The sequence below is a fragment of the Triticum urartu genome, chromosome 7A, assembly GCF_056163025.1.
Source record: "Triticum urartu cultivar PI428250 chromosome 7A, HENAU_Tu73, whole genome shotgun sequence".
Lineage (NCBI taxonomy): Eukaryota > Viridiplantae > Streptophyta > Magnoliopsida > Poales > Poaceae > Triticum > Triticum urartu.
In genome coordinates this window covers 554,306,222-554,325,778 of record NC_141879.1, presented here as the reverse complement: position 1 = coordinate 554,325,778, position 19,557 = coordinate 554,306,222, and the positions used below count along the sequence as shown (strand labels likewise).

Here is a 19,557-nt window from a genome sequence, read left to right as displayed (position 1 = left end):
TGTACTTTGATACATATTTTATATATATATATATATATATATATATATATATATATATATATATATATATACATATTTGCTAGCTCAATCTTGTGACCTGGGTGCTTGTAACATGTCCTTATGAGTCAGAATTTGAAAAAAAAATTGTGCTCTTCTTAAGTCTGGCCCGCCCAACTTTTCCGTTCAAGCTCCGCCACTGATGTATGGTGATTCTGTGCATTTTACTCCGACGCTCCCGTCTATCTTTCCCTGTACCACAATAGTAGGGAACAAAATAAAATCACTTGCTGTGTACAAGGGTTAGAAAATCACATCTCATTCACCTTTCATGGAAAACATTTATAAACTTTCATGAAAAAACATTTATTTACACTTTACTGCGCATGTACACGGCCCCAATGTTTATCCCAAGTTGCCACTCTCCATTTTGTTGGTCCACAAGCAATTCTGCATGCATTCAAGATAAAAAAGGTCAAACGAGCAAACGTCTTAGTACATTGTGTGGGGAATCTCTAACGCGGACCCTCAAACCACACACAACCGTTCGGATCGTACGATCTTAACATATTTTGTCATTCAACACGGGGTTGTATCGGTCCGCCGACCGGTCCGGACGTGATTTTTCCCACAAATGAAAACAAACCGAGGGACCTTGTGCGCGTTAAGACCACTGTCACACCCGCGTTTGACAACCGTGTCCCACCAAAACCCCTCTAACGCACCCGCGCTCTTTCCCTCCTGAAGTTAGCCGCCCGCATTCATGTCGGCCAAGAGTGGGCGCGACCGCTCACTGGAGCCGACATTGAAACGGCTCGCCGACCGAGAGCACTGTCCAGAGTGCACGCCTTCTCTCCACACTCTGGCGCCCCAAGCGCAACACGTCCATTTTTGTGACGACCGACATTAAGCACCTCTTCGGCTGGCTCCTCGCACCAGCCACTATATAAACGCGGACAGACGTCGGGCAAGAACCACACCTCACCTCTGTTTACCATATCCTCCTTGTACAACATCCACCATGGCCTCTGGCATTGCAGCGGACTAGGTTGCCCAACAAGCCAACCCGATACAGGTAGGCTTGTCGACAAAGATTCCGGATCCAGCGCCACCGTCATCGCCAGCCCCTCCTTACACGTCCAGGCTGGTCAACACTGTCTCCCAGCAAATCCTCCGCGAGCAATGGCGGCAACACATCAGGTAGGTCGGGAAAGAAGGGATGTCCGTGGAGTCCGACACGTCCAGCGGCCACCGAGAATAGCGGGGAAAACTAGACCATGGTAGGCCGCCAAACCATGAAGGCCCGCGCCACCGCGTCGCTGGGTGACACAGCCGGTGACTTGCTCGGTGAGTGGGGGCATAGACCATGGTGGCCGTCTTCACCCGCCCAAAAACCGACCCTGATCCGTGCTTCGGGGAGGCGGAGGCTAGTCTTCCCCTCCCAGTGAAGCATATCCCTCTTGGGCACCTGGTAGTGCCGACGAGGGGCTGCCGGACATTGGAAAGACATGTCATGAGAATGAAGATCCGCCGCGGCCGGCTATAGACTAGTTTTACCGTAGTCCGGTATAGTTTAGTTAAAATATGTCGAAATGTATGTCCAGTTTATATGAAAATCATCTGGTTTGCATGTAATTCATTTGGTTAGTTGAAATCCGGCTTGGAATGTATGCGGCTAACTTTGGATGGTCGGCTTCCGTATCCGTGTCCGTGGACTGTTTTCCCTGTCCACATATGGATACAATGTTTGATTTGCGGTTCAGTGTTGAAGATCCCAATGCTCCACCTTGTACAGGTGCTAAGGCTGTTATATAGGCAAAAAAAGATAATGTGGCAAAGTAATTAAGAGGAGAGAGATGGGTGTGGTGACCTCAGAAAGAAACAATGCCAAGCGCGGGAACCTGGGGAAAGCACTTAAATGAAAGAAGCCCATCAATGCATGGACAACTTTAGTTGCTAAATCACTAAATGAAGGATGCTTAGCAACAACAAGCTAAGCACCTTTGCATTGGGACTTTAGTTGCTTAGATTTTTAATGTGCTTAGCACCTCATCTTAGCATTAGTGCATTCGAGGAGGTCAGGTTGGCCTATCGTACAAGTCCAGCATACTTCTTTGCATTCTCGTTTTGCGTCAGCCGATAATAACTCTTGGCTCGGATGCCGGTGAAAACTATCATCGGCGAGGTTGTCCAGACCATATGTCGCCGTGTTCAGGACGTCGACACTGGAAGCATGTGCTCTCTACTCGCGCATCCGTTAGTCAACCACCCTTCCTTTTTCGTTCTTGGAATCGCAATACCTGCTCCAAACCCTAAACAGAAAAGTGCTACGTACTACTCACTCTCGTCCAAAAACGACAAGCACCACAAAGGTCCACAAAACAGATCACATGCATGCCCGATCAGCACGTACGTACCAGTAGCCACGTAACCGTACGTTGTGCGCTCAGGTTAAGTTGGCGCGTATCTGTGATGTGTCCCCGTCAAGATGATTACTAAATAGTACCAGCAGATCAACTTGATTCGTTTCGCAAAAGCTGCTCGATTTCCGCTGACCACTGATCAATTGGAGTAGTATATAATTGTGTCTTAGGTTCGTACAGTTTCTGTACTGACGGAGTACTAGCTAGTAGTAGTTGCCGGACCACGAGAGCTTATCAGTTGCTGGTGACTGACGACTTCCCTTCACCAGCTAGCTTGGACCACGAGGGCTTATCAGTTGCTGGAGTACTAAGAGTCTGTTTGGTTGGATACTAGTGTGACCAAGCCAAAGTGTGGCTAGCCACACAAGTATGGCAAGCCAAAGTGTGGCTGTGAAATTGGACGTCAAACTTTGGTAAAAGTTAGCAAAAAAATTGTCTCTATGACAAATGGGCCATATGGGCAATAAAGTGTGGCAAGTCAAAGTATGGCAAAAACCAAACACATGCTAACTAAACTGTGGCTGCCAAATTTTGCCTTGGCAAACTGTGGCTGGGAACCAAATAGCCCCTAATTTAACCCTAGCGCTAGCGCTGATAGTTAAACCGCCGACAAATTGTGCGTACTCTGCGGCAACCACGACTGCATGTGCCGCATCAACTGGCTACTGGCCAGGTTTCGTGCCTTGGTTCCGGCAGGCTATGTGCATGGACGATAACTACTACTAGCAGCGTTGACATTGCTGAGATAGCTGATGTGATGAGGGTAGTTAACCCTAAGTAGTGATTAAGAATTTTAATATGCCTGCTAGCTGTTGCTAGAGTGGACGTTTTAACCAAATCCTTATTAGTAGTAGCACGAAATATTGCAACGCATTCTTTGGCATGGTCCAAAAGTTTAGATACTGATTCTCAAAAAAGAAAGTTTAGATACAAAAGCTTCCGGCCGGTGGATTATTCATGCAGACCGGCATAGATCCCTCAACAGCGCAAGTTAGTTGCAGGGACCTATGCTGGCAGTTAGCACCTCTGACAGTACGTAGGCAACTGTGAGTCAAATTCTTAAAACCACCCCAATACAGACATCATTAGCAAAAAAACATGACAATATGTTTGGACGACACTTTGCAGCGAACACAGCATGTCACACTGGCAAAAAACACTAACATTATTTTGAACCAAGATTTAACGTGACAAGAGCATATGTATTTCTCTCACAAACCTTGTGTATTGGACAGGAAGAGATTCCTCAAACTATACCTATAAAGCTTACACAAATCTCAATGTAGGCAACGAAAGGCATATGCTTCACCACTAGGGCATGTTAATACTATAACGGGTTGTATGCCGTTGTCATGTCATTTATCGTCAATCTTATAGCCATCATGTATAATAGTTACTGTAAATAGATACCATTTTGTTAATGTTTGGTCCACCTCCTCTCTAACGAAGTTTTTGGAGCCCAAGGTGAAGCTGGTTGTTAATCTACGACCCGCTTCTTTTCTCTCTCTTCTTCTCACTCCCCCAACTCAGCATATATACAATATTTAAATCCTTATAGCATACTTACATCACCTTATTTTATTATTTACCTGGGTTGTACGTATGGGTGGATCTAGGGGGGTTCCATCGGTGCGGGAAAATATCTGGTGCACTGATGCTTGTGGTGCTTCCAGTGCACCGGACCTCCATAGTACATTTTAGAATGTTCCAAAAAATGTGAAAGAAATTGAGCTCATTCACACAACATCAATGTTTGTTGTGGCAAACATTGCTCGAGATACCAAAATGTTTTGAATTTTGATTCGAAATTTTGCAACAACAAACACTGATGTTGTGCGAATTTGCTCAATTTTTCCACATTTTTGGAAACATTTTAAAATGTGCTAGGAGGTTCGGTACACGGGTAGCACCACAAGCACCGGTGCACCGAATATGTTCCTCCATGGGTGCCATACCGGCCCCTCTCCAAATATGGAAAAAAAAATCTACAAAATGGCTCTAGACAAGATAACTAACTACTTGAGGCATCTTTTGAATGCTATTGGGAGCATATTAAATTATTTATGCAGTATTTTTGAAAAAAAATCAGGTTTTGTGTTGAGTTTGCAGTGTTTATAGTGGCAACTAAATTGTGTGCGCGAAATATGGCACCCCAACGATAAAAATCCTAGACTCGTCACTGGCAGCATTGTAGGGAACACCCGGCTGGGACTCAAAACGCCTCCTTCATTCATGATTGACTTCTGTCTTTATTTTATACTCCCTTAGTCCTGAATTAGTTGTCATAGATTTGTTTAAATACGGATGTATCTAGACACATTTTAGTGTTAGGTATATCCGTATGTAGACATATCTAAAACAACTAATCTGAAACAGAGGTAATAGAATTTACAGCCCAAAGCAAAAGTATCTAACTGGGATATCTGGCATACGTTTTGACTCCGAAAACTAGCTTTTCACCACTCTGTTCAGTGATATGAAAGTTACACGTCGACGTTCACCCACCTATATATTCCACGGGTACGTGCATGGCTGATTAGCTGGTGACCGGCATGAGTTGTTTGCACCCGACGATGATCGATGTACCACGAGAAAAAGGAGAGCGCAAAAAGGGCAAGTACGTACTTGCGATGAATTGGATAGACCAACAAATATCTTCACAAATTATGTCACTAAAGGGCGCCAACTTTATACCAACCACCCTATATTTCAACTGCGAGTCGGTAGCCCTGTTCGCTGTTGCCGCTTCGCGAGTCTCGTAGTACTACATAGTATATTGCACCTATCGGTTAGTTCGCTGAGGCATAGGAGCTAATTGGACGATTATATCAAAGAATGGTGGGTATCATCTGCTTGCTAATCTGGTGGTTGGCATCATTTGTTTGTGACTTGCGACTTGCACAGCAACTAGCCAACTTGCTATATATGTAAAAAAAAAAAATTGCTGCAGTAGAATGTATCTACGAGTCGGCAAGGAATCACTACCAGCAAGGTTATATTTATGTATGTATGTGCCTCCCAAAAATGCTATCTCCCTGTTAGGGTTTATAAGTGTGAATTGTTTAGACATGAGTCTATAAGCACCCAATTTAGCAAAAAAAAATATTTCTGAAAGTTTTTTGTAGCAAACTTGGTCTAGCATTATAAATGTGTGTAATGTTTTGAGACAAAATGCATTATGTGGAAAATCTTGGCAAGAAAATACAAAATTACAGGTACGGAAAATGTGAATGGTAACTTTTATATTGTATCGTTTTTGTTTTAATTCGCCCAGAATATGACGTGAGACATTTTGTCGCGCGACTTTACAGACATGCATAACGCTAGACCATGTTTGTTCCGAAACAAAGTTTCAGAAACATTTGACTTTCTTCAAAAAAAAATCAGATCGGATCCATCCATGATAACAGTTGTATTTCCGCTAATATAAAAAAGATATATGTCATCGCAAGTATACTCACTTTTGCTAGACATGATTAATTTCTATGCATGTACTTCTAAAGTTGACATGTGTCCTCCAATAATTCTATCTCTACCTCCCTAGCTGACATGTGATCAATCTCTTTTAAAAAGTACTCTACTGATCGACTCGAGTTGGTTGGATTTGGTAAGCTTGATCAAAATGTGACTGTTTGGTGTGCCCTCAGTAGGTTGAACCAGCCTTCCACTAGATCACAATTCTTATGAATAGAACATAGGACCGCTCAAGGACTAGTTTTGAATAGATCTGGTGGTGTTCATCGTCAACTCGACGTTCTCCCTTCACCCATCGTACCTCCACCATCTAAAAACAGATTCAATAGGATTAGTTCTGACCACCACGGCACCACACACGGTCGTTCGTCGATCACCGAACTGGCACCTCTCCAACCTTCATGTAGATGCAATGGTGATGCAGGAAACTCGTTGATAGTAGAGAGGCAACATAGATGAGAGGTTGAAATCGAGAGCACATAAACACGGTCACGACCCACAAAACAAGTTTTGATTGATGCCATCCTTATTTGAACAACTTGTCTATCTGTTGTTGTAGATCAAATCCATAAAATTATCCTAAATTGGTACTCACTCTCCACAAAAGCGAGGTTATTTCTGATTAGAACTACTTTAACTACCAATGTGAATGGAATGGATTGTTGGTTACAACCATAAAACAGTAAAATTATGTTTATGAGCCAGGTATAATTCATTCGAGCTCACTTATCTATGTACAACACATATGAGGTCAAAGTTCTCTTTCATCAATGTGTGGCCTCTTTGATTCAAATGAATTCCGGAGGATTCTAATCCTTAGGATTTTCCCCAACATTGATTATTTGATTTATAGGATTACAACTCATAAGATTTTTCCTTCTATGCGATTAGTTTGGAGCAGTTTTCGTAGGAAATTTTTCATTCACTCCAACCTCTTGTATAGAATCATATGTTGTTCCTGCGTGCAATCAAACGCTCATACTAATCTCATAATAATCCTGTAGGAATGAAAATGGCATGCCACTCTATTTTTTTCATTCCAGCGATCAAAGAGGCTGTCTCGAAGTATGAGTGAATTAATATAAGGGATGTCTACCAACAAGTGCTTTGTATGTCATTAGTGTGAATCACATTTCAAATATTTAAATCAACATCCAACCGTACAAATCTCCAGCTCCAAGTCACTCCATACATAACCTACAAGGTAAAAATTGCATTTTTCCAAACATTTTTTGTGAATGCACTAAAGTTTGGTCGATGCATAGGTAGGAGGTTACCCTCTTCTTGAAAAAAGAAATGGCATGTCATTAATGTTATTGCGCATAGATTTAAGTATATCAGATTTTAGGACGTTCTTAGGGTATTTCTAAATTTTCAAGTAACAAAGAATAAAAAAAAATACAATTTGGAGTGAATGCCGAAACAATCTTCCCGCTACCATGCCAAAAATAGCAATAGTTATATACTCCCTTGGTACACAAATACAAAACAATCTACATACAGTTTGAAATGGGTGAACAAACACACTAAAATGTATCTATATACATCCAATTCAAAAGAAGTTACTCCCTCCGTTCCCTTATACTCCCTCCGTTTCTTTTTATTTTGCATATAAGATTTGGTCAAAGTCAAACTTTGTAAAGTTTGACTAGCTTTGTAAAAAAAGTATCAACATTCACACTATGAAATCAATATTATTAGATGCATGATGAAATTAATTTTCATAACATATAACTTTTGTATTGTAGATGTTGATATTTTTTCTATAAAGTAGTCAAACTTTAGAAATTTTGACTTTGACCAAATCTTATATGTAGACTAAAAGAAATAGAGGAAGTACAAGGTCACTTCGTTTTTCATGTCAAACTTTGACTTATAATTTTGGTCAACAAAATATGGATTATATGTCATAAAAATATATCATCGGAAAGTTATTTGAAATGTGCATCTAATGCCATACTTTTTGTGGCATATAACTCACTTTTTGTTATTGAAATTAATGGTCAAAGTTAGATATAAAAATTGAATGGAGAGAGCAGACCATTTTATATTTGTGAGCGGAGGGACTAGCACCTATGGATTGTTTTCTTATGTACTAAGGGCATATATAATAATGCTGGAATTTAGTCTATTTTGGGCAGCCCAATAACTATTTCAGAAATTCCTAATAAATTCTAAAGACCCATTTAGCCCATTTGTGCAAGGCAAGGGATATTACTAAAGTTTAGTCCCACATTGCTAGTTTAGTGGGAGTTGGACCTCCTTATAAGGAAGGTTCTTTCCCCACTTGTACGAACATGAGAACAAGAGGGATATCCACGTGCGCTCCTCCTCCGCCGCCCGCCTCGCCACGCCACCTTGTCACGACGCGCCTGCCACGCACGACGGGTATACAAAGGTCACGTGGGAGTTGAAACATTTTCTGTAGTGAACACTGAATTCGAACGGCGCGCCCCTTCGGCCGCCGCCTGTTCGCTTCGTCTCCCTTCGTTACTTCACCTCCTGCCGCAGCCTCTTCGCGTCCTTCTCCTATGCCTATATAAGAGAGGTCGCTCCTCTCCAGAGAGACACAACAGAAGCTCATCTTCCTCTCGTCACAAAGTTCCGACCACTGCGCTGCTGCTACGTTCTTCCCCATCCCGTCTTGCGGCATGCACCGCAGGTCGGGACAGTAGGCCTCCGAAACCGCACCTTTTGAGTCCTGTACGGAAGAATGGTGATAAGGTTTTTGGGGAGCGCTCAGCGCGACTACTGGCTGCTTCATCACGGACGATCCGGTCGCCGACGACTTCTTCCCCGACGTCCACGACCTCCTTGACGACATGGCAGGCGAGGACACCGACCCCAAGTCCAGCGCTTCTGCTGCTGTTGTCCCGTACGTGTTCTTGTCTTTCCTGTTAAAGGTTCTGCCGCAGTTCCTTGTTCTAGTCCTTGTCCTACACATGATAGGTTCTACTTCATATATGCTACTTGCTATATTGTCTGCTTTAGATATGATAGGCTACGGTTCATATATGCAGAAGCTATTTACCTTCTCTCTGTCAGAACGCATGACTTGTTTTATCTCTACTATATTAGTCATACTTTATCTAGTATTTCTGTTAATAAAATCATTTGGTAAATTGCTCATATTTCCAACAATCCAAAAACCTTATTATAGGCAATTTACCCCAAGTGGTTTTGCTGCTTCCATGAGACCTCCTATGTTTGAGGGTATCCACTATAAGAGGTGGCGCGTGAGAGCAGTCTTATGGTTTCAAACCACTAGTTGCTATGACGCCACTCTCGGCAAACCTGAAGGAGAGCTTGATGCTCAACATGCACAAGCTTTTCAGAAAATGGATACTCTGTTTAAGGCTGCTCTCTTGAGTGTTCTTGGTGAGAATATAGTTGATGCTTATGCGTCAATTGATAATGGAAAAGATACGTGGGAAGCACTCGAGGCCAAGTTTGGGGTCTCGGATGCTGGCACTGAGTTGTACATCATGGAGCAATTCTATGATTACAGGATGACTGAAGAGCGCTCCGTGGTTGAGCAAGCTCATGAGATACAGTCATTTGCTAGAGAACTTGAGCACTTCAGTTGTATGCTACCGGACAAGTTTGTTGCCGGAGGTATCATCACTAAGCTTCCTCCTTCATGGAGGAACTTTGCTACCTTGCTGAAGCATAAGAGGCAGGAGTTTTCCGTCCCGGATCTCATCGGCACTCTTGATGTGGAAGAAAAGGCGAGAGCAAAGGACACACGTGCTCGAGGTATTGAGGGAGGATCTAGTGTCAATGTGGTACAGAAGCAGAACTTCCAGCCCAACAAGTTCAAGAACAAGGGCAAGTTTGATGGAAAAGCAAAGTTTGATGGGAAGAACAAGGGTGTGCAACACACGAACTTCAAGAAGAAGAATGGCAAGAAGAAATGTGCTTGTCATGTGTGTGGGGATCCTGATCATTGGGCTCCTAGTTGCCCTAATCGCTATGACAAGCGTCATCCTGGGAAAGGCGGCAAGACCGTTAATGTTGTCATTGGAGACACTGACATGAAGGATGCTGGGTATGGTATATTTCCCACTATTCTTTCAGTATGTCATTCTCCTGACTGGTTGATTGACACGGGTGCTAATGTGCATGTATGCGGTGATATTTCCATGTTTTCGTCTTATCAGACCGCAGGGACTTCAACCGTGCTGATGGGCAACGATTCAAGTGCTTCTGTTCGTGGTGTTGGTACGGTCGATCTGAAGTTTACTTCAGGGAAGATCGTGCGGCTGAAGAACGTGCATTATGTCCCCTCCGTCAATAAAAATCTTGTTAGCGGATCTCTTCTGTGTAGAGATGGCTACAAGCTTGTCTTTGAGTCGAATAAATTTGTAATATCCAAGTATGGAACCTTTGTTGGTAAAGGCTATGAGTCAGGAGGCTTGTTTCGTTTATCCTTATCAGACGTTTGCAATAAAGTTGTTAATCATATTTGCAACAGTAGTGAATCCAATGTGTGGCATTCACGTCTTTGTCATGTTAACTTTGGTTGCATGTCGCGACTAGCGAAGTTGAACTTAATCCCTAGTTTCACCACCGTCAAGGGATCTAAGTGTCAAGTGTGTGTGCAAGCTAAATAACCTCGTAAGTCTCACACGACTGCGGAAATAAGAAATCTTGCACCACTAGAGCTCATACATTCAGATCTATGTGAAATGAATGGTGTGTTGACAAAAGGTGGAAAGAAATATTTCATGACGTTAATTGATGACTCCACTAGATACTGCCGTGTGTATCTTCTGAAATCTAAGGATGAGGCTTTGAACTTTTTCAAGATCTATAAAGCTGAAGTGGAAAACCAACTGATCGAAAAATCAAGAGGCTTAGGTCCGACCATGGTGGAGAGTATTTTTCCAATGAATTTGATGCTTTTTGTGCGGAACATGGTATAATCCATGAGAGGACGCCTCCCTATTCACCTCAGTCAAACGGGGTGGCCGAAAGAAAGAACTGTACTCTAACTGATTTGGTTAACGCCATGTTAGACACATCGGGTCTCTCCAAGGCATGGTGGGGGGAGGCGATATTGACAGCATGTCATGTCCTGAACCGAGTCCCCACAAAGAACAAAGAGATAACTCCATTCGAGGAATGGGAGAAGAAAAGGTTAAAACTCTCTTATCTGCGAACATAGGGTTGTTTGGCGAAAGTCAATGCTCCAATTTCAAAGAAGCGGAAGTTTGGACCAAAGACCATGGATTGTGTTTTCCTGGGATATGCTTTTCATAGCATTGGCTATAGATTCTTGGTTGTAAAATCTGAGGTACCTGACATGCATGTCGGTACGATCATGGAGTCGAATGATGCGACTTTCTTTGAAGATATCTTTCCCATGAAGGATATGGCTACCTCATCTAATCAGGAGATGCCTAGTTCATCAAATCAGGAACCAGTTACAATTACCGAACCTACAATTTCGATGGAACAATTTGAAAGTCCTGTGGAGGAGAACAATGAAGTTCCTATTAGGAGTAAGAGACAGAGGACTGCAAAGTCCTTTGGTGATGATTTTCTTGTGTACCTCATAGATGACACTTCCAGTTCTATTTCAAAGGCCTATGCATCTGAAGATGCTGACTACTGGAAGGAAGCGGTTCGTAGCGAGATGGATTCCATCTTGGCGAATGAAACTTGTGAGATAACTGATCGTCCTTATGGGTGCAAACCTATAGGATGCAAATGGGTATTCAAGAAGAAGCTTAGGCCTGATGGTACTATTGAAAAGTACAAGGCTCGGCTCGTGGCTAAGGGTTATACCCAAAAGGAAGGTGAAGACTTCTTTGATACTTACTCACCTGTGGCTCGACTGACCACTATTCGAGTTCTACTTTCACTAGCTGCCTCACATGGTCTTCTCATTCATCAAATGGATGTTAAGACTGCTTTCCTAAATGGAGAGTTGGACGAGTAAATTTATATGGAACAACCAGATAGGTTTGTACTAGATGGTCAGGAAGGGAAAGTGTGCAAGTTGCTGAAGTCTTTATACGGACTTAAGCAAGCACCCAAACAGTGGCATGAGAAGTTTGAAAGAACTTTAACAGCTGCAGACCTTATTGTGAATGAAGCTGATAAATGTGTGTACTATCGCCATGGTGGGGGCGAGGGAGTTATCCTGTACTTGTATGTTGATGACATACTGATTTTCGGAACCAATCTGAATGTTATTAAGGAGGTCAAGGATTTCCTATCTCGTTGTTTTGAGATGAAGGATTTAGGAGTGGCTGATGTCATTCTGAACATCAAGTTGTTGAGAGACGATGATGGTGGGATTACATTGCTTTAATCTCACTATGTGGAAAAGATCTTGAGTCGCTTTGGCTATAGTGATTGCAAGCCCTCTCCAACACCATATGATGCTAGTGTGTTGCTTCGAAAGAATCGAAGAATTGCTAGAGACCAATTGAAGTATTCTCAGATTATTGGCTCGCTTATGTACTTAGCCAGTGCTACAAGACCTGGCATCTCTTTTGCTGTTAGCAAACTGAGTCGGTTTGTTTCAAAACTAGGAGATGTGCATTGGAAAGCTCTAGAAAGAGTTTTGCGTTATTTGAAAGGCACTGCAAATTATGGAATTCACTACACCGGGCATCCAAAGGTGCTTGAAGGGTATAGTGACTCAAACTGGATCTCAGATGCTGATGAGATAAAGGCCACGAGCGGTTATGTATTCACTCATGAAGGTGGCGCTGTTTCTTGGAAGTCTTGCAAGCAGACCATCTTAACGAGGTCAACAATGGAAGCAGAACTCACAACACTAGATACAGCTACGGTTGAAGCAGATTGGCTTCGTCGGCTCTTGAATGACTTGCCGGTTGTTGAGAAACCTGTACCGGGTGTCCTTATGAACTGCGATAATCAAACTGTGATCACGAAAGTGAGCAGCTCAAAGGATAACATGAAGTCATCAAGACACGTTCAGAGAAGGTTAAAGTCTGTCAGGAAAATGAAAAATTCCGGAGTTATTGCGTTGGATTATATCCAAACGTCTAAAATCTGGCAGATCCTTTTACCAAGAGTCTATCACGTAATGTGATAGATAATGCATCGAGTGAGATGGGTATGAGACCCACAATATGAGTTGTTCACAGTGGTAACCTATTCTTTGTGATCGGAGATCCCGTGAATTAGATGTGGAAGACAAGCTGTTGGTCAACTGAGAGGAGAGTATCCTTACTATTCACAATACCACTCCATGAAGATGCAATACTCTCCTAATCTGCATGGCAGGTTGATGTATATCTTAATGTGTTCTAAGTGGCTTATTTAAGCAGAGATGTTATCCTGCAGAACATCTTTTGAAGAACACACATATATGAGTTTGATTGTCAAACGTCGCAATCTATGAGAGTAGGGTTCTCTTTAGTAAACTCATGAAAGGTCACGGAGTATGACGCATAAGCTCCACCCGCGCGAAAGATCCACGGTAGCCACGTATCGGTCAAGGCTTTATGTGAAGCTAGATTCGCAGAAAACTTGCAGTTCAAGGCCCAGTCCACTGTTCAAGTTGCTTACTAGTGTAGCATAGAGTTCTAGGTGGAAGTTCAACTTAACAGTCTCCACTGCAGTACCGCTATATAAAATAGTGTTTTGGAATCAAAGGCAAATTTCTGTGTGTCTCTGGGATCTGGTGGGGGGTTGCTGGAATTTAGTCTATTTTGGGCAGCCCAATAACTATTTCAGAAATTCCTAATAAATCCTAGAGGCCCACTTAGCCCATTTGTGCAAGGCAAGGGATACTATTAAAGTTTAGTCCCACATTGCTAGTTTAGTGGGAGTTGGACCTCCATATAAGAAAGGTTCTTTCCCCACTTGTACGAGCATGAGAACAAGAGGGATATCCACGTGCGCTCCTCCTCCGCCGCCCGCCTCGCCACGCCACGCCTTGTCACGCGCGCCGCGGGTTGCGGGTTGCGGGAATGAGCCGAGCCGATATCTAAATTTTTGCCACGCACGATGGGTATACGAAAGGTCACGTGAGAGTTGAAACGTTTTCTGTAGTGGACACTAAATTCGAACGGCGCGCCCCTTCGGCTGCCGCCTGTTCGCTTCGTCTCCCTTCGTTACTTCACCTCCTGCCGCAGCCTCTTCGCGTCCTTCTCATGTGCCTATATAAGAGAGGTCGCTCCTCTCCAGAGAGACACAACAGAAGCTCATCTTCCTCTCGCCACAAAGTTCCAACCACTGCGCTGCTGCTACGTTCTTTCCCATCCCGTCTTGCGGCATGCACCGCAGGTCGGGACAGTAGGCCTCCGAAACCGCACCTTTTGAGTCCTGTACGGGAGAATGGTGATAAGGTTTTTGGGGAGCACTCAGCGCGACTACTGGCTGCTTCATCACGGACGATCCGGTCGCCGACGACTTCTTCCCCGACGTCCACGACCTCCTCGGCGACATGGCAGGCAAGGACACCGACCCCAAGTCCAGCGCTTCTGCTGCTGCTGTCCCGTACGTGTTCTTGTCTTTCCTATTAAAGGTTCTGCCGCAGTTCCTTGTTCTAGTCCTTGTCCTACACATGATAGGTTCTACTTCATATATGGTACTTGCTATACTGTCTGCTTTAGATATGATAGGCTACGGTTCATATATGCAGAAACTATTTACCTTCTCTCTGTCAGAACGCATGACTTGTTTTATCTCTACTATATTAGTCATGCTTTATCTATTATTTCTGTTAATAAAATCATTTGGTAAATTGCTCATATTTCCAACAAATAATACTATCTCACAAGTGTAATGTAGGATACATGTTGAACCGGAGGAGAGATAAACAATAATAAAATGTTCGTCTTCTTTTAGTTAAGAGGTGGTCTCTTATCAAAATAAGCATCACGACGTATTTAGGGATATTTAGTTACCAGAGATAAACTAAAAAATAATTCATTGTGCTTTTTTTTTATTGTCTTCTCTATATTACACCCATGGAGTACATGGCAGGCTTAGGATGAGACCACTCTACATGCCCAGATGCCCTAATCTGAAGACTTGTCATCTTCTCCATTAATTCTACCTTTGAATTTCCCTACTCCACCTAATCTCGTAAGCCCATTCCTTAAGAAATCGTCCGTAGCATTTCACTCAAAATAATGAGACACGAACCATCTAACCCAACTAATGGCCACTTGAATTACCGTTGTGCATTCGCATTCGTGGGAGAATAAAACGTAAATTAGTCATCAACCGGAACATGCAACTTCCAACCTTTTCTTGAAAAAAAAAAGGTTGTGGAGATCGACCGCCCGATCGAGGTGGCAAAACAGGGTGGTTGGTTCCTATAAATGCCCTTGGCGCCGCGCGGTGTCACTCCACGCAAACTTAGCCGCTGACGACGAGTTAGGTAACCACTTAACTGGCACAACACAAACTCCATGGGTGTCTTCGCCGTGACCAAGGTGTCCGAGGGCCCCGTCCGGCCATCCGCCGCGACGCCGTCGGAGACGCTGCCACTCGCGTGGGTTGACCGGTATCCGACGCACCGCGGCCTCGTCGAGTCCGTGCACGTGTACCGCGACGCCGTGCCCGAGACGGTGGACGCCGGCGCGGAAGGGAAGAAGAGGAAGCCCCCGGCGGCCGTCGTGCGCGGCGCGCTCGCGGACGCGCTGGTGCACTATTACCCTTTCGCGGGTCGGATCGTGGAAGGCGAGGACATGCGCCGCCCCGCCGTGCTGTGCTCCGCCGAGGGCGTCTACTTCGTCGAGGCCACCGCGAACTGCACGCTCGCCGACGTCAACTTCCTGGAGCGGCCGCTGCTGCTCGGCAAGGACCAGCTCGTGCCGTACCCGACGCCGGAGCTCTGGGCCGTCGAGCCGCAAAACAGCCTTGCCATGATACAGGTTCTTATTTTGTTTTTCGTGCATTGCTTCAGCTTTGTCTTCACGTTCTCGGAGGAAGCGGTTGGTCCCGACTAAGTAAATTTACTACGCCAACTCTCTTCTGTTTAGCAAAACCAAACTCGTGCTCATTTTTAATGTTGTAAACTTGTGATGAGTAGTTGCACACTTGCATTTATCATACTGTATGTTGCGTGTGTACACATGACGAACTCGTGCGCATCTTTAATGTTGTCAACTTGTGATCTCTCAGGTCACGACGTTTACCTGCGGCGGCTTCGTGATCGGCCTGCGCACCAACCACGCGGTGGCCGACGGCACGGGCGCGGCCCAGTTCCTGAACGCCGTCGGCGACCTTGCCCGGGGTCTCCCGGAGCCTCGCGTCAAGCCGGTCTGGGGGCGCGACCGCTTCCCCGACCCGGACATCAAGCCCGGCCCGCTCCCGGAGCTGCCCGTGCTGGCCCTCGAGTACATCGCGTTCGACTTCCCGGTAGCCTACATCGACAAGATCAAGTCGCAGTACTCCGAGTTCACCGGCGGCAAGCACTGCTCCGGCTTCGACATCGTCATCGCCAAGCTCTGGCAGTGCCGGACGCGGGCCATCGGTCCGGTCGTCGTCCCCGGCGCGGACGTCAAGCTCTGCTTCTTCGCCAGCGCCCGCCACGTGCTGAAGCTGGAGCCGGGATACTGGGGCAACGCCATCTTCCCGGTGAAGGTGTCGGCGCCGGCGGAGAAGATCGCCGGCTCGTCGGTGGTCGAGATTGTCGGGGTGGTCCGCGAAGCGAAGCGACGCATGGCGGAGGAGTGTCTGAGCTGGGCCGAGTGCCGCACCGGCGGCCGCGACCCGTTCCAGATGACGTTCGACTACGAGTCGGTGTACGTGTCGGACTGGAGTAAGCTGGGGTTCTCGGACGTGGACTACGGGTACGGCACGCCCATGACGGCCGGCCCGCTGGTGAACTGCGACCTCATCGCGTCGGTCATCGTCATGAAGGCGCCGGCGCCGCTCGCCGGCACGCGGCTGCTCGCGAGCTGCGTCACCAAGGAACACGCCGACGACTTCGCTGGTCTGATGAGGGAGGACCTCGCATGAACGTACGTACGTACGTACGTACGTGCAGCCATGCAAGCGTGCGAAATAAACTGAAGGGAATCGAGGGCACTTAATTATTTATATGTTCGAGAGATGTGAGCGCTACTCTGTTTGAATGGAGCTGCCAAATGATCTGAAGGCGTCGGTCACTGTTCCATATAGTTTGCTGAATGTTTTGTTTGCGAGAGAAGTGCATATTACACCCTCCAACTCTAGCCCTAATTTAATATACACCCCTCAACTTCAATACCGTCTAAAATACACCCCTCAACTCTCAAAACCGGCTAGAATTCAACCCTCCCTTCCCTGTTGACCGGTTTTGACTGAGTGAACAGTAAAAATAAAAATTTTAAAAACAAAAAAATATTTTTTTGACAAAATTCAAAAAGTTCCAAGTTTTTGCACCACGTGAACAGTAAATTCAAAAAAAAATCACCTTTTCAACATGTTTGGATACCTGAGTAAATTTGAGATGTCCGTAAATTCGAAAAAAATTCAAAATTTTCAGCATGGTGAACAGTAATTCGGGAAAAAAATCCAAAAAAAATCAGCACGCGCTCAAACATCATCCATGCAAAAAAAGGGTTTTAAAAAAAATCGATTTTACTGTTTGCCAAGCTGAAATTTTGAAAAAAAAATCGAATTTACGGACATCTCGAATTTACTCAGGTGTCCAAACATGCTGAAAAGGTGATTTTTTTTAATTTACTGTTCATACGGTGAAAAAACTTGGAACATTTTTGAATTTTTTTCAAAAAAAATTTATGGTTTTTAAAATTTTATTTTTACTGTTCACTCAGTCAAAACCGGTCAACAGGGAAGGGATGGTTGAATTATGGCCAGTTTTGTGAGTTGGGGGGTGTATATTAGACGGTATTAGAGTTGGGGGGTGTATATTAGACTAGGGCTAGAGTTGGGGGTGTAATATGCACTTCTCTCCTTGTTTGTACACTTATCATCTTTTGGGGCCGTTATTGTATGTGCAAACAGTGTTACATCGTAATATCTCTCCTGTGTAATAATGCTGACATGAATAAAAGGGCGAGTTTGCTATTCTTTATGTGCATGAAAAAACTTTAGGTCTCCGTCGAATACGTGGAGCCTCCTCATCGTCCCCGGTGGAGGAGAGTCGACGGTTAACGGGTGCAGGTGGGGTGGGGTATCGACAGAAGCTGGCAGGGTTTAGAGAGACCGGCAGCAATTTAGTATTGAGGCGCCGAGGCGCACACATAGCGCCCCGACGGTGGTTCGGTCGGTGTCGGAGGGCAGGTCAACGGGCAGGGGTTGGCGAAGGAAGACCAAGACCCCACAAAATCCGTTGGAGGTAAATCAGACGGTGAACAGCACAATAAGTTCTAAGTTTTAATATTTGAAACTTACAATTTTGCATCTGAAACTTACAATTTTCTCGGTCGATCGTATCAAATTTCAGAACTGAAACTTGTATCAATTTTTTTGGCGGTCGCAGGTACTAAGTTGTGTTTTTGTCGGTCACTCGTACTAAGTTTCAAAAGTTGAGACTTAACGGAATTTTTAAAAACTTGTCAAAACATATTCAAAATTGATCTTATTTGAAAACCCTCGTCGTAAAAAATACGAACATGAAAGTAGAACCTAATTTGAACTTTTCATTCAAAGATATGAAAGGTCGAAAATCAGAAGGCAAAAGAAAGGTGCGCGCGAGCGGCTCGGTGCCGCATTTCGTCTCCTCTTTATCCAAGAGACAACCACTTTATGCATAAGGGTATCTTTAAAATGGATCCTCAAACGAGTATGTTGTCCGACTGCAGTTTGTCATCCAACGCAGTTCTATATGGATCCGCTGACGCTATCGGACGTCCATTTTCCCGTAAACTGGAGACAAACAAAATTGATCTTTGCAGAAGTTCAAACATCTGTATGCCCAAACAAAAGCCATCACACATTGTCTCTATTCTGCGTCCACTCATGATGGCTAGCGTTTAGCGGAATGCATTGCGCTAATTGTAGTGGATAGCTAGCATTTTTGCGAAAGGTAGTACTTCCTAGTATATCTGCATTTGACGAAAGATGCTAATTAATATATTTTTATTATGTAAATTAGGTAGTCATTTGGGGGAAGGTGCTTTTTTATGCACTAGTTGGAACACCTTCATTCGGCTGAGGCCAAATATTTAGCACCTTCGTTTGGCGGAAGCCAAAATAATAGCTTATGCTTGGTGCTTAGTCATGACTTTTTTTTCAAAACGGAACCAAAGATTGTCTCATCTATTAATTAAGCAGAAGAGAATTACTCAGTTAATTACGAAAAACCGGGTAAAAACTGGAACAACAAGGGCCAAACCCACTCCCATAGACTGAAATACACAGGGCAAAGCCCATCCTAATCGACGACAAGTCGACCTGCGGTCAGACAACGCAGCTCCGACTCTGACGAGGAACTTAGAAGAATAAAACCAGATACGGTTGGCACCATGAAAGCACTATAATTAGTAGCCTTCCGTCAAACTAAAAGTTAATAATTATTTTAAAGTTAACAGAGCCGGATATTTAGAGTGTAGGGTTGGGTGACGGACTTGTATCATTGTCCGGACACCGATGTGGATCGGCCTGCGGACAAATACGGAGTCCGTTTTAAGGTCATTGTGGGAGATGGCTTGAGAGCAACTCCCCGCAAAAGCCCGAGACCCGTAAAATTCCGGTGAGTATGCGGGCTCGATCCAATTTT

General features: G+C 44.5%; 1 protein-coding gene across 1 annotated transcript; it reads left to right on the top strand.

Moving 5' to 3' along the window:
• The first annotated feature begins 15,225 nt into the window (after nucleotides 1-15,225).
• On the top strand, nucleotides 15,226-17,011 carry LOC125524405 (acyl transferase 10). The gene is made up of 2 exons (XM_048689458.2): nucleotides 15,226-15,760; nucleotides 16,011-17,011. Exons 1-2 carry the CDS (start codon nucleotides 15,296-15,298, stop codon nucleotides 16,848-16,850), a joined length of 1,305 nt encoding a protein of 434 aa, XP_048545415.2. The 5' UTR covers nucleotides 15,226-15,295; the 3' UTR covers nucleotides 16,851-17,011.
• Nucleotides 17,012-19,557: the final 2,546 nt, after the last annotated feature.